Source organism: Onychomys torridus, chromosome 6, assembly GCF_903995425.1.
Source record: "Onychomys torridus chromosome 6, mOncTor1.1, whole genome shotgun sequence".
Classification (NCBI taxonomy): Eukaryota; Metazoa; Chordata; class Mammalia; order Rodentia; family Cricetidae; genus Onychomys; species Onychomys torridus.
Window position 1 is genome coordinate 65,068,182 of NC_050448.1, and position 13,985 is coordinate 65,082,166.

Here is a 13,985-nt window from a genome sequence, read left to right on the forward strand (position 1 = left end):
TTATTTTAGACAAAAAAAGGGAAATGTGATATATTATGTACCCTAATAAAATTTGTCTGAAGATCAGAGAGCGGAACAAGCCACTAGATTAAACAGAGAAGCCAGGCAGTGGTGGCACACACCTTTAATTCTAGCACTCAGGAGGCAAGAGATTCATCTGGATCTCTGTGAGTTCAAAGCCACCCTGAACTACATGAGATTGACTCAGTCTAGGAGAGAAACAGAGCCAGGTAGTGGTGACACACACCTTTAATCCCAGCACTTGAGATTTCATGCCTTTGCTTGGGAAGCACACATGCCTTTAATCCCAGGAAGTGATGACTGGGCAGAGAAAGGTATAGAAGTCGTGAGGAGACAGGAACTAAAGGCTTTTCGGCAGAAGCATCCCTTTCATCTAGAGGCTCTTTCAGGCTGAGGATTTGGTGAGGTAAGAGGTGGTGGCTGGCTGCTCTGCTTCTTTGATCTTTCAGATTTCATCTGATATCTGGGTCTGGGTTTTTATTTTAAGACCATTTAGGAATTTGTGTTATAGTTATTGAGTGATTTTTTTTTAATACATAGGATCTTTTTCATCCATTATCAGTTTGTGTCTGCAGATGGAGGCACAAGTATTTTTTCTCTTATGAGGATATCAAGTTGCCAGTAGATAACCTGCAGACCATCAAACAGAAAACTATAAAAATACAAGCCAGAGTATCCATGCTTGGTGGTCAGAAACAAAGGCAGACCAATATAAGGCAAAAAGGTGTCCCAAGAAAGTTTCTCTTCCAAGCCGTACATCCAGGGACTTTTCCTAAATGAAAAAATTTGCCTTGCATTCCGTGACCATTCTGTGGCTGGGTCCTGGACTTGCTGGCTGTCAAGGCTGCTAAAATGCCTGGGTTCTCCGTGGGGACAGAGAAGTGGGGAGGGGGGTCTGCCTTGTTTGCGTTTCTGGTTCCATGGTTTCCGCAGTCACTGTTTGCCTTTTGGACAAGCTGACCCAGCTGGGACATACTCTTGACTTTATGGCCTATTTCCCAAGGATTTGGGGAGCCTTTTGGGGGAAGGCGATGGAACTTAATAAAGTTCGTGCTCTGGGAGAGGTTGCAAGCTGAGCAAGCTGAACAGCAGGGATTGGAAGGGTTAAGATGAGCTGGAGTTATGTGGTGGGAAGGGTCTGAGACCCTTCTCCACACTGTCTTATGAATTTATCTAAATCAGCTTAGATATTAAAATCGAAAATTTCACATTTGGGCCAGTGGTGGCCATTGTCCAATGTATACTGAGACCAGATTTGGACTAGGAGTCGAACAAGTATTGCTGATCTTAGGTCTTCTAAATGGAAGTTTTTTTAGGTTAACCCACAGAGAGACTAGGGTGATTTGGAATCCATGGTCGGTGCAGAACCAGGTAACACAGCCACCTGGAGGCATTCCTTGGGTTTCCGATAGACCAAAAGCGCCTAGAAAGTAGGAGGGCCGTCTCCAGACAAGTATATATTTTAGGAGTCAGGGGCTCCCAGGCTGTGGAAAGTTCTCATAACTTCCACCTGAGCAAGTCTTGCAGGAGCTGGGGAGAGTTCCCGGGACTCTCGAGGTTTGCGGGTGTATGGGAAGCTCCCGGAACCATCGACCTGGCAAGTCTCAAGATGAGACAGAGCGGTCCTCCCCTGAGCCTCTAAGAGCTAACGAGGGTGCTTCCGATTGGCTCCGGGAGGGACCCGAAACAGAGGTTAGAACCCAGACCGCTTCCAGCGACTGAGAGAAGGGGGAAGCTTGCACTCAGCCAGGAACCTAGTTACCGTAGCAACCATCGGGGAGCGTTGCCTCCGTCATGGCATCTCTATGGTTTCCGCGTCCTAGAAGGACCGAAGCGCACTTCCGGGAAGATGGAGACACCCAAGTCTGATGTGACACGTGCTTCCACGGAGAGGACCGCGGACTGAAGGTAAGGGGTTCGTTTTCCTCAGGGGTGGGAGCAAAGGCGAAGATCCGCCAGTAGTTCCACCCTGCTGACCGCGGCCGTGGGGCTTGGGTTTATAGCGGGAGGGAAAGGCTGCGGCCGGCCCTCTAGGCGGCTGCAAACCGGCAACTGGCTGGAGTGGAGACAGCGCCGCGGAGTGTGCTGGCAGCCCTCACACATCTGGCTGCGGCTGCCACGCCTGCCCTTTGCAAGTGCATGAAAGCGATTTCTACGGTGTCACTCAGTTCAACCCAGAAACGCTGAACGCCTTCTTGTTGTAATTGTCAAGGGCTGGGAAATAAAACTTGTCTCCGACTTCCGGGGAGTGTGATTTTGAATTACTGTGTGGAGGAATAGGAATGAGAATCTTATAGAGAGCACACGCTGTAAGAGCCCAGAAGTAGCGGCTTCTGGGATTCCTCACTGCCAGTCCTGGATCTGCTACTTGCCATTTTGGTTTCAGAGAGTAAAGTTACCAGTGCCCTATTTCTTCTTCATAAATTTTGGATAGGTAATACCCAATAAAGATTGTTGTCAGGCATAAACTGATGATCCCTGTGAAGCAGTTAATAGCAGGCTGGTGTTGAGTCAATGCACTACAAGTGTGGAGTATGATTATTATTACTGTTAAAATAGAATTTTTGAGAGGTGGTAGGTAGTTTTTTTCTTTTTGGCTTTTCGAGACAGGGTTTCTCTGTGTAGATTTGGTGCCTGTCCTGGATCTCACTCTATAGTTCAGACTGGCCTCGAACTCACAGAGATCTGCCTGGCTCTGCCTCCCGAATGCTGGGATTAAAGGCTTGCGCCACTACCGCCCTACTGAGAGGTGGTTGTTTTAAGGTGACCTCAGTATCTAAATTTTACTTGTGTTTCCATATCAAGAAGCAAGGTAGCACTCGGAAGAGAGAAGCAGGTGGATCTCTCACCTCGAGGTGAGGGTAGGATCACTTCACTCTGTGTTTCTGTTGCTGTTCTGATTCAGGTATCACTTGGGTATCATAGGATCATCCTTCCTAGTGGAAAGGTGGATAGAAAGGTGGTTTGTCCTGAATGTGCTCCTTACACCTGAGATGCCTGCTAACCACCACCCACCACCACCAAAAAAAGTTTTGTGAGCTTTGCTGGCTTTTAGCTATGCAGGAGAAGTTGGGGAATGTTCCTAGACACTAGATTACACAGTGTATATTCTCTCCACAGAGCAGTGTTCACTCGTGGTACCTGGGAACCACACAGTCTGTGCAGTCATAAGAAAGACAGGGAGAGGTAAAGTAACATGGGAGGATTTCTGAGAAAAGAGTTTGACCTCATGGTCCTCGGGAAACGTCTCACCCCAAAGGTCTGGTCATGTTTTGAGAAACAAATTTATTTGTTTGTTTGCTTGTTTGTTTGTTTGTTTGACATAGGTTCTCACTGTGTCCCCCTTTACTGGCCTGGTTGTGAGAACCACATTCATTTATTTGAGATAGTTTCTCACTGTGTCCCCCTTAGCAGCCTGGAACTCAGTATGTAGCTGGGCTGGCCTCCCTCACTGAGATCAGCTGGTCTCTGTTTCCTGTGCATCACCACACAGGTCTGCCAGAACTGTTTCATAATTTATTTTTTATTTTATGTGTACAAGTGTTTTGCTTGCTTGCATGTATGTGCATCTGGTCCATGCTGCTGCCTGTAAGAGGGTATTGGGAGTTGTAAGCTGCCTGTGCTTGCTGGGACCCAAACCCCTATTCTCTTCAAGAGCAGCAAGTGCCTTAATCAATGAACCATCTCTCCAGGCTCCTAAACTTTTCGTTTTATACATATCAGTAACTTCATCTTCTCTAACAGCCTCTAGTCAGTCATAATCCCATGCATCAGCTTCATTGCTATGTAAAAAACCACCACAGATTTAGTGGCTTGATTCAGTAAATAAATAATAAATCTAAAAAGAATTTATGGGGGCTGGAGAGATGGCTCAGCAGTTAAGAGCACTGACTGCTCTTCCAAAGGACCAGGGTTCAACTCCCAGCACCCACATGGCAGCTCACCACTGTGACTCCAGTTCCAGGAGATCCAATTCCTTCACACAGACATATATGAAGGCAAAAAAAAAAAAAAAAAAGCATATAAAATTAAAATAATTAAAAATTATTTTAAAAAAATTATGTGTATGGGTGTTTTGCCTGCTTGTATGTCTGTGTGCTACATGTGTGCCTGGGTTCCTTGAGACCAGAAAAGGGTGCCTGGGACCCTGGAACTTAAGGTTGTGAGCTGCTATGTGGTTGCTGGGAATCAAACCCAGGTCCCCTGGAAGAGCACTCAGTTCTCAAAACCACTGAGCCATCTCTCCAACCTCTAGGGCTTTTTTTTTTCCTCATGTGTGTGTGAGTGCATGCATGCATGTGTGGGCATGTACACGTGTGTTTGGGTGTTCATGCATATGGAGGTCAGGGGTCAACCTTAGGTGGAATTTCTCAGGAATTAATCACTTGTTTTTTGAGACAGCCTCTAACTGATTAGGCTAGGTTGGCTGGCCATAAAACCCTGGAGATCTTCCTATCTCCATCTCCCAGCACTGCCCTTACAAGTGCACACCACTGTGCCTGGCTTTTTACATGCTAGTGTTGCTTTTAAAGTCCTGTCCTAAACTCCTGACCACATTTTACCTTTTATCCTGGTATCTTCAGTTTTGGAGGAGTTATGTTGCTTTGGTGTTTTGTGTTCCTTGAGATTTCTGCCTCAGAGAGTTGGGTCATTGGTGGAGTTTATATAGTGGGCTGGAGAGATGGTCGGGGTTAGGAGTACTCACTGCTCTTCCAAAGGACCTGAGTTAGTTCCCATCACCCACATGGTGGCTTACACCATTTATAATACCAATTCCAGAGCATCTAACACCCTTCTGGTTTTTGAGGATACTGTATGCACATGGTACACATACATACAGGCAAGACACACATACAATTAAAGTTCAAAGAATTGTTTTTTTAAAACTTCTTTATTCTTTCAGAAGTGTTTACAGTGTTCAAGAGGACCTAGGCTGTTCTAGGGTTGAAGTGTTGTTTTCCATGCTAGACTGATGATCAGGACATCCATCCTGATCCCCATTGCTCCCCTGAAATTAGAATACTCTCTGCACAAACAGCATCAAAGAATAGGCCTCGTATGAAGTACAGTCACAGCCACGGAAGCACCAATCATTTTAGGAAGTGACGGAACAGTGTGCATGGGGGAAAATCTCGGGGTAGAACGTGTGATTTAGTCCTGGGTTGGCAGAGAGAGAGGAAGGAAGGAAACCTATCAAAGAAGGAATGATAGGGTTAGAGTGAGGCCCTACCAGGGGGTAAGGCTGCCTGAAAAGAAAAACAATCACAACCAAGAACAGTCCCAGCTCCCAGGAGCCTGAAACACAGGGAGGCTTGGAGAGACTTGGGAGAGAGGAGAACAGGACAGAGCTGGCTGAATTAACACCAGGTATGAGAGAGGAATGTTAGTGGGAAGAGTGTGAAAGCAGTCTGGCCTTTGGTTGGCTTCCTGATTCAGTCTTGAGTTTGAGTCTCTTTAGGTTCCTTTCAGGATCCCAGAAGTCAGCCCTTGGGAGCCAGTGTTACAATCATGGTCTGGGCGGTGTTTCACAGGTGAAGTCTCAGGTACAGTTTACACCTCCTTCAGGTTCCCAGTTGCAAGTGCTGGGCCTGCCCTGTATGCTTCCTGCTTCATCAGCATTGCTGGACATGCGTGTTTAAGTTCCCCTGCAGATTCTGGTCCCACCAAGTTTCCACACCGATGACTAATGAGTCAAAGACCTTTCCCTGAAGTCTGGAAGCTCTTCTGTCACTTGCTGTGTTACTGTGTGTGTGTCCCAAGAGTGCATCCACAAGAAGGAGCCCCTTTGAAATGGTGTTTACAGCTGTTCTAGCAGTGCCTGCTGGCACCTCAGGACCCACTGAGGTGTTCTTGTGTGGTTTCTGTCTCACTCTGCTCTTTCAAGTGTCTACTGTAGTATGGCGCAGGTTTTCCAAGCCTCTCTCTTGAGCCATGGCTCCTACTATCTGGTGCTGAGGCTACTGCTCACTAGGAGTAGGAAGCGCCCAGATCAGACCCTGGATTTCTTTCTCCTACTTTGTAAAGTTCTCAATTTGCTATTATAGATAGAAACATTCAGGTGTCTCCCGCATCTTATACTTATTAAACACCTTTCTCTAGTTTATTCCTTGGGAGACTTGGACAACCTGTGCCTGGATGTTACCTGTCACCTTCTGTTGGCTAGAAATTCTGCTCATCATTCTTAAACCTAATATATAATTTTTAAGAAGCTCCAGCTTTACCCCAGTAGTCAGGGTGGTGGCGTACAGCATTGTTCCCAGCACTTGGTAGGCAAGCAGATCTCTGTGAGTTTGAGGCCAGCCTGGTCTACATAGAGAGTTTCAGGCTAATGAGGGATACATAGTCTCAAAACAAAAACAAAAAGCAGTGGTCTCCTACGCCTATAACAAATGATCTTAGCACAAATTGACACTGGTAGTCTGTGTTTTCGGTGTGATGTGCCATCTTAACTGTTTTGGAGGCAAATTTAGTGTACGAGTTGAATATGCCATTCTTTAGCGTACAAGTTGGGTCCAAAAGGAAGTGTGTGTGAGTTACTGTAAAGAAATGCAGTACTTTAAATCATGCAATTTGGGCTAGTGTTCAAATTGCCTGAAACCCGGGTCCTTTTTTTCTTACTTGTAGGATGAGGATACTACCTATTGAACAGGACTATCTACGAAGTAGAATGAGGTGATTTGATATGATAAATGAGGTGATAGTGTATGACACCATGTTGTAGAATGTTATTTTAAGGAGTGTTACTTTTGTTTATGTCTTATTTGTTTAACTCTGTGAGGCTGTGTTACTGTGCCTGTCTAAAACACCTGATGTTCTAATAAAGAGCTGAACAGCCAATAATAGCGAGGAGGAGAAAGTATAGTTGGGGCTGGCAGGCAGAGAGAATATATAGGAGAAATCTTGGAGGAAAGAAAGAGGTAGCCAAAGGAGGAGGACTCCAGGGAGATACCCAGCTACATAGCAAGCCATGGAGTAAGAGTAAGATTTACAGATGTAAGAGAACAGGAAAAGCCCAGAGGATAATTTAAGAAAAGCTGGCAAGAAACAAGCCAAACTAAGGCTGGGCATTTATAAGTAAGAAAAAGCCTCTGTGTGTGATTTATTTGGGAGCTGGGTGGCAGGCCCCCCAAAAGAGTAAAAAACAGGGCTAGAGAGGTGGCTCAGAGGTTAAGAGCACCGACTGTTCTTCCAGAGATCCTGAGTTCAATTCCCAGCAACCACATGGTGGCTCACAACCATCTATAATGAGATCTGGCACCCTCTTCTGTATACATAATAAATAAATAAATCTTTTATAAAAAAAAAGAGCAAAAAACGAACAATAAGAATACCCATCTTTGTTTCTTTAGTGTTCAGTTAGCATCCCCTTCCTAAGCTGGACAGTTTAAAGGGAAGCTTTTGAAACCTGAACTAAACCAGTAATGTGTAAACGGAGGCTTTCCTCTGTCCTGCTCCGTTCCACAGCTGCTTCCAAATAATCACTCAGAGGCTTAATATTTATAAATGCTTGGCCATTAGCTCAGGCTTGTTACTATTTCTTACACTTAAATTAACCCATAATTCTTATGTGTGTTTAGTCATGTGGCTTGTTACCTTTTCTTTTTTGGTTTTTCGAGACAGGGTTTCTCTGTAGCTTTGGAGGCTGTCCTGGACTCGCTTTGTAGACCAGGCTGGCCTTGAACTCACAGAGATCCACCTGCCTCTGCCTCCCGAGTGCTGGGATGACAGGCTTGCGCCACCACCACCCGGCATTACCTTTTCTTAATAGGGAATTCTCATCATGCTTCCTCTGTATCTGGAGGGTGACTCTCTGACTCCACCCTCCTTATTCCCATCATTCTCAGTTTGGCTTTCAGGCCAGCCTTATTCTGTCTGGCTATAGACCAAAACAAATGTATGACCAACCAATGAGAGAATCACATATTCACAGTGTACAGGACATCCCACAGCAGTAATGTGGGAGGAAGGTTGGTTCCCACATCAAGACAGTACAAATGCTGCACCATAGATAGTAGGCTTTTTGTTGTTGTTGTTGTTGTTTTTGTTTTTGTTTTTTGAGACAAGGTTTCTCTGTAGCTTTGGAGGTTGTCCTGGACTAGCTCTGTAGACCAGGCTGGCCTCGAACTCACAGAGATCCACCTGCCTCTGCCTCCTGAGTGCTGGGATTACAGGTGTGGGCCGCCACCACCACCACCCGGCCAGATGGTAGGCTCTCTTAAATAACAGTTGCTAGCTCAAGTTACTAGATACCTCATAGCTTTTTTTTTCGTGGTAATATATTTGGGGAGATCGTACAGATGCTGCAGACAGGCTTCCTGGTTTAAGTTCTCCATGTTAGTTGTGTGACCTCTAGCAAGCTACTCATGATAGTTTACATTTGTGTGTGCGCGCGCACGCGCGCTCGCTCATGCATGGGTATGGAGGTCTAAAGACAGCCCATGGAAGTCAGTTCTCTCCTTCCACTAAGTAGGTCTCTAGGATCAAACACAGGTCATGGGTTTGGCAGGAAGCATCTTTACCCACTGATCTATCTCTCTAGCCATAACTTCCTATACTCTAGGAGCCAAGGCCAGTGAACGGTGCTGGGGATTGAACCCAGGGCCTCATGCAGGCTGGGCAAGCATTCTGCCTACTAAGATAGATCCACACTACCTCCCTTTTCTTTTTCACTCACTTAGGATCTCATATAGCACAGACTGGCTTCAACCTTTCTTTACAGTTGCGAATGATAGAACTTCTGATCCTCTTGTCTCCACGTTCCAATGCTAGGATTATACATGTGCTCCATGATGCTGGGGGTTGAAACTGGGGCTTTATGTGTACTACACAGGCACTCTGCTGTCTAAGGTGCATCTCCGGTCCTTCCTTTCCCTATTCAAAGGATGATGCCACATCTTCTTCCCTGGTGAGAACCTGAGGACAGAGCCTCTCTGCCCACCATGAGTGTCACCCCAGAGGTTAAGAGTCGTGGGATGAAGTTTGCTGAAGAGCAGCTGCTGAAACATGGATGGACTCAAGGTGTTCTGGGGTCCTCCATACCCTCACAATCCCCTCTTCCTCTACCCTGTGTCAGTTCAACCAGAGGAGAAACTAGTTTAAAGGGAAAACTTCAGAAGCATAAATTTCTGCTCTATCTGGAAAAGGGAAGAATGGGTGAATTCTCATTCTTGGATAATGGAGGATAATGAGGGACAAGTAGTTGGGCAGACTGGAGGAGGCAGTCAGGAGGAAATGAGACAAAAAAAAGATCATTCTGGGTCAGACTTGTGGAGCAGTACTAGAAAGAATGGAGTGAGGTAGATTTCTGAAAGGTACATGGTCTACCCAGTGATCACTGAAAGAAATGGCAGTTAGCCCAGGAAGACTTGGTGAGGGCTCAGGGCAGGCTACAAAATAAATCACTCCCTGTCCTCTACAGGCAAGGGCCTGGGCCGGAGAGAGAATGGCATCACTCAGGCCCTCAAGGTGACACTGAAGCAAGATACCCATGGGGTAAGCCTGGGAAGTGACCGGCATGAGTGGGAGAGAGCCCGTGGGGGCCGTGGGCGGTGCTTAGACCGTGACTTTCATTTCTCACTTACCTGGAGGTGGGACACGACCCTGCCAAGGAGTTTACAAACCACTGGTGGAGTGATCTCTTCAACAAGACTGCAGCCAGCTTGGTAGTGGACACAGGGAAGGTATGAGCTTGTCATGTAGATTGATGAGTGAGTGTCTGTCTGGGATAGGGCAGGGAGGTCCAGCTTTCTCACCCATGCTATCCAACAGGACGGAGTGCAGATAAGGCGCCTTTCCAAGGAGACCACCCGGCGTAATCACACCAAGCCCAGTTTGCTGTATCAGAAGTTTGTGAAGGTACCAGAGTGAGAGATCCAGCCCTTTATTGCTCCCTTATTTCCCCAGGTCCTGATCAATTGCCTTGTGTGCCCAACTAATTCTCAGGATATCCTAGCACATGGAGATCCTGTGTCCAACTGTGCTGTGCTTAAACTAAGGCCCATGCCTCCATCCAGAATTGCGATGTGAAGGTTCCAGGGACCCTACTGTCTGCTGGGGAGGCAGCACTGAACAGTGGCAGGGGGCCATCATTTAGATAGGAGCTGCTGGTGAGATGTGTTGGTGTCTAATTCAAGAAGATTTAGAAGCCAGAAGAGTCCTGAGAGGTCACCTGGTCTGTCTTTACATATGTGAACAAAAGGGTGAAAAACGGACTACTAAAGAACCCACAGCTGGCTAGTACAGGTAAAAGAATAGAGCCCAGGCTTTCAGCTTCTTCCACTCTAGCACAGAAAGTTTACCTAGCAATCCTTCCCAGTTCCTCCGTTTGTTGGCATCTACTATTTTAGTTCAGGCAGTCCTTGCCTCTCTCAGAAACTCTTTGTCTCTGCTCTCATTCTCCACCCTAGTCAGCTGACCTTCTACAAAACACCCATAGGCTTCTCTCTGAAACAAATTATATCATGATCCTTTTTGTTTTTGTTTTCCGAGATGGATTCTTGTAGCAGGAATATTAAATGGTCTTTTAATAAAATCAAACCTGAGGCCAGGTATTGGGGTGAACGCTGGAAGATCAGAGACACAGAACAAGCCACAGCCATCTCACCTCGTCAGTTCCTCAGATGGTCTTGTTTCCTCAGACTGGAAGCTTCTGAGTCCTCATCCAAATGGAACTCAGCTGAACTGCTGCTCAAAAGTCTGAATGCTTAACCAGCCAAATGCTGAACCAGCCAAATGCTTCTAGTTTCTGGTCTTTACACGTTATATAATCTTTCTCTTTCTGCCCCCACTCCCTGGGGTGGCACCATGCCTGGCTGTTTCCAATGTGGCCTTGAACTCACAGAGACCCACATGGCTCTGCCTCCCAAGTGCTGGGATTAAAGGCGTGCAGTACTACTGTGTGCCCCCCCCCCCCAATTTTTAATAAGATTGGCTTCCATGGTCCTTTAAGCTTCTTGTCTCGCTTCTACCTGTTCTCTCTGGGACAGAAGCAGGTCAGTTTCTTCTCCTTCAAGAAGCTGTGTTCTGGGCTGGAGAGATGGCTCAGAGGTTAAGAGCACTGACTGCTTTTCCAGAGGTTCTGAGTTCAATTCCCAGCAACCACATGGTGGCTCACAGCCATCTATAATGAGATCTGACGCCCTCTTCCAGAATGCAGCCATACATGCACGCAGAACACTGTATCCGTAAAAAATAAATCTTAAAAAAAAAAAGGCTGTGCTTTCCCATTTCCCATCTGCCCTTTACCTGCCAACCATTTCTTGACTTTCAGATTGAGATTATATATAAACACTTTCTAGAAACCACTCCCAAACCCTGGCCTGAGTTATCTGTTGGAAAGGCAGAATTCATCCTAACTGCCCATGTAATTACATCTGGACTGGACCCATCTCATTTTTTTGTGTGTGCGTGTACACATGTTCATATATATGGTACACATGTGTGCAGATGCTCATGCAGGTGTATGCATATAGAGGCCAGAGGTTGACATTAGGTATCTTTCTTCCTCTCCACCTTATATACTGAACTAGGGTCTCTCACTTGAATCCACTCGCCAGTTTGTCTAGTTTAGTTACCTGGCTAGCTTGCTTCCCTCTCCACCTCTTGCACTGCTAGGACTGCAGGTGGGTAGCCATGCCTGCCCAACATTTACGTGGTGCTGGAGATCCGCACTGAGGTTCTCCTGCTTGCATGGCAAGTGTGGCTGTCTCCCCACCTGGTCCCATTTCTCAGTCTGTCCTTCTCCTCTACCCTGCGTTCTGCTCATCTGAGCAGACACTGGGACTAGGAGCTCGGCCTTCATTGTCATTACTGACGCCGCTCCACTACGAGAACTTGACTCAGAACCCTTTTCCCTACTTGTTCTACAATCAGCCGCTGTGGGCCAGAGAAGCCCTGGCTGCCCCACTCCCACTAACTGGCCCATCTCCTGCCCAAACTGAAATATGCAGGCTGCAGGGCTCTGGGAGGGACCGTGGCGAAGGCTGTCAGATTCATGCCTTGGGCAGTGAGTTCCTGGGGCTTCTGAAAGGGAGGAGAGTTGGTAATGGTGTTGGGTTGGCTTTATCCATCTCCGCGATCCTTTTCCTCTAGACAGCCACACTAACCTCAGGCAAAGAGAAGCCAGACAGAGACTTGGAGAACAGCAGTGATGATGACGATCATGAGCCCACGCCTCCGAAGATGTGAGACTTTATTCTGAAGTGAGGGCATGTGGGAGGAGATGCCTTGGGATCGTAAGAGAATGAACAAGGAAACCTAATGCCTGACTGGGCTCTTCAGAGGGTGTTGTAGAATTAATTAGATCCTGTTAATCTTTATATTCTTAGAACTTCAAAAAGTGCCAGGTTATGAACAAGAAATAGTGAAGATGTACGTTTTTAGACAGAAAAAAAAAAAAAGGATCAAGCCTTTTCACCATCTGTGACTTGTCATCTGCCCTTACAGTCTGACTGATGAGATGCTACTCAAAGCTTGTGAGGGGCGAACAGCACACAAGTAAGTTGTGGTCGCTTTCTGGGTCTCCTTTTCTGCCTATGCTTTAGAACAGTCTGTGCCGCTCCCACTTGTTTTCATTATTCCAGGGGTAATCCTGCTGTTGACACTTATGGGTGAAGTCAGGCAGCTCCCTCCCTCTAGCCCCAGCTTTCTGTGTAATACCCGTACTGATTTGGACCCATCTCTTAGGGCTGCCCGGGTTGGAATCACAATGAAGGCTAAGCTTGCTCGCCTGGAGGCCCAAGAGCAGGCCTTCCTGGCTCGGCTCAAAGGCGCAAAGGATGTGGGCACCTCTCAACCACAGACTGAGAGGGAGCCCTCCAAAAAAAAGAAAAAGAAGAGGAAGCAGGAGGAGGAGGAGGAAGAGGCTGCAACAACTGAAAAGAACGTAGACGAGGAGCTCTTAGAACACACTGACCAGAACGTTAGGAAAAGCAGGAAGAAGAAGAGGAGGAAACAGAAAGATGAGAGAGAGGGAATGGCTGGAGGAAGTAGGGAGGAAGAGGCTGAAGGAGCAAGTGGACCTGGAGAACTGAGCACAGAGCAATCGGATCAGTCTCCTAGGAAAAGGAAGAAAAAGAGGAGGCGACACCCTGAAGAAGAGGGGAGGATGCAAGTCTGTGATAAAGGAGGCAGAGATGTGACAGGCAGGCCAAAGGCAGTGGACAGTGGAGCAGGCACAGACCCGTGGAGAAGCAGCAAGAAGCCATGGCAGTGTGGGGAGGACTTGGACACCCAAGATGAAGAAGGGAAGGAGGGCCTAATGGAAGGAGAGAGAAGGGTCAGACGAGGCAAGAAGAAAAGACAGCAGTGTCGTGAGGAGGCGGTCTTGGATGTAAGCAATAAGGGTGATGATGGCAGGACCGGGGAAGCTGAGAATGAAGGGCGAGAGAAGCCAGCCACACCAAAGGAGAGAGCCACAAAGAAGAAGCGGAAGAGGGACAGAAGCCCTACAGTGTAGCTCTGCTGATTCCTTTTCCGGGGCAGCCTGGGTTTGGGCAGGGTTTCTTCAGACCACTCTGCAAGTAGCTCAGGAGCACCAGTCTGCTGAGGAGAGCCAAAGCATTCAATGCTAGCTGAGGGGGTGAACGTCCCCCGTTCAAAATGTATAGCCCTGGTGTGCCTAGCAGCTCGCTAGCTAAAGGATGGTGGAAGAGGCATCGGGGCAGAGGAGCCTTCATTTGAAGACGTGTCTGCTAAGTCTGAAAATGTACTTACGTGAAAAGACTTTTGTCTGGTTTCTTGAGACAGGATTTCTCTAATATGGCTCTAGTTTTCCTAGAACTCAGAGATCCACCTGCCTGTTCCTCAAGAGTGCTGGAATAAAAGGCCTGTATTACCATACCCGCATGTCTTCATTTTTAAATACTGTGAAGATTAAGCTGAGTTTGTTTGGAGGTACCATCTACCTCTCTGTGTCTCTATCACAATAAGGAAGCATTCCTAGATAAAGGCTATCTATCATACCT

At 46.9% G+C, this 13,985-nt stretch overlaps 2 protein-coding genes across 5 annotated transcripts in view; both read left to right on the forward strand.

The window, feature by feature from the left end:
* The first annotated feature begins 1,863 nt into the window (after window positions 1–1,863).
* Gpatch4 (G-patch domain containing 4) lies at window positions 1,864–13,789 on the forward strand. Of its 4 annotated transcripts, none has more exons than XM_036190234.1 (9): window positions 1,864–1,929; window positions 3,142–3,207; window positions 8,903–9,039; window positions 9,440–9,513; window positions 9,609–9,701; window positions 9,790–9,876; window positions 12,112–12,203; window positions 12,466–12,516; window positions 12,706–13,789. In XM_036190234.1, exons 3-9 carry the CDS (start codon window positions 8,961–8,963, stop codon window positions 13,475–13,477), a joined length of 1,248 nt encoding a protein of 415 aa, XP_036046127.1. In that variant the 5' UTR covers window positions 1,864–1,929; window positions 3,142–3,207; window positions 8,903–8,960; the 3' UTR covers window positions 13,478–13,789. The 4 variants fall into 4 exon arrangements, with proteins under 4 accessions (XP_036046127.1, XP_036046128.1, XP_036046130.1 ...); XM_036190237.1 differs by lacking the exon at window positions 3,142–3,207 and adding an exon at window positions 5,480–5,564 and having other exon boundaries at window positions 1,880–1,929; XM_036190235.1 differs by lacking the exon at window positions 3,142–3,207 and having other exon boundaries at window positions 1,868–1,929.
* Iqgap3 (IQ motif containing GTPase activating protein 3) overlaps window positions 1,872–13,985 on the forward strand; it is an 83,873-nt gene continuing 71,759 nt past the window's right edge. The window contains exon 1 of the mRNA XM_036190233.1: window positions 1,872–1,929. The gene's annotated coding sequence lies outside the window, so the exon portion shown is untranslated. The remainder of the gene's footprint in view (window positions 1,930–13,985) is intronic.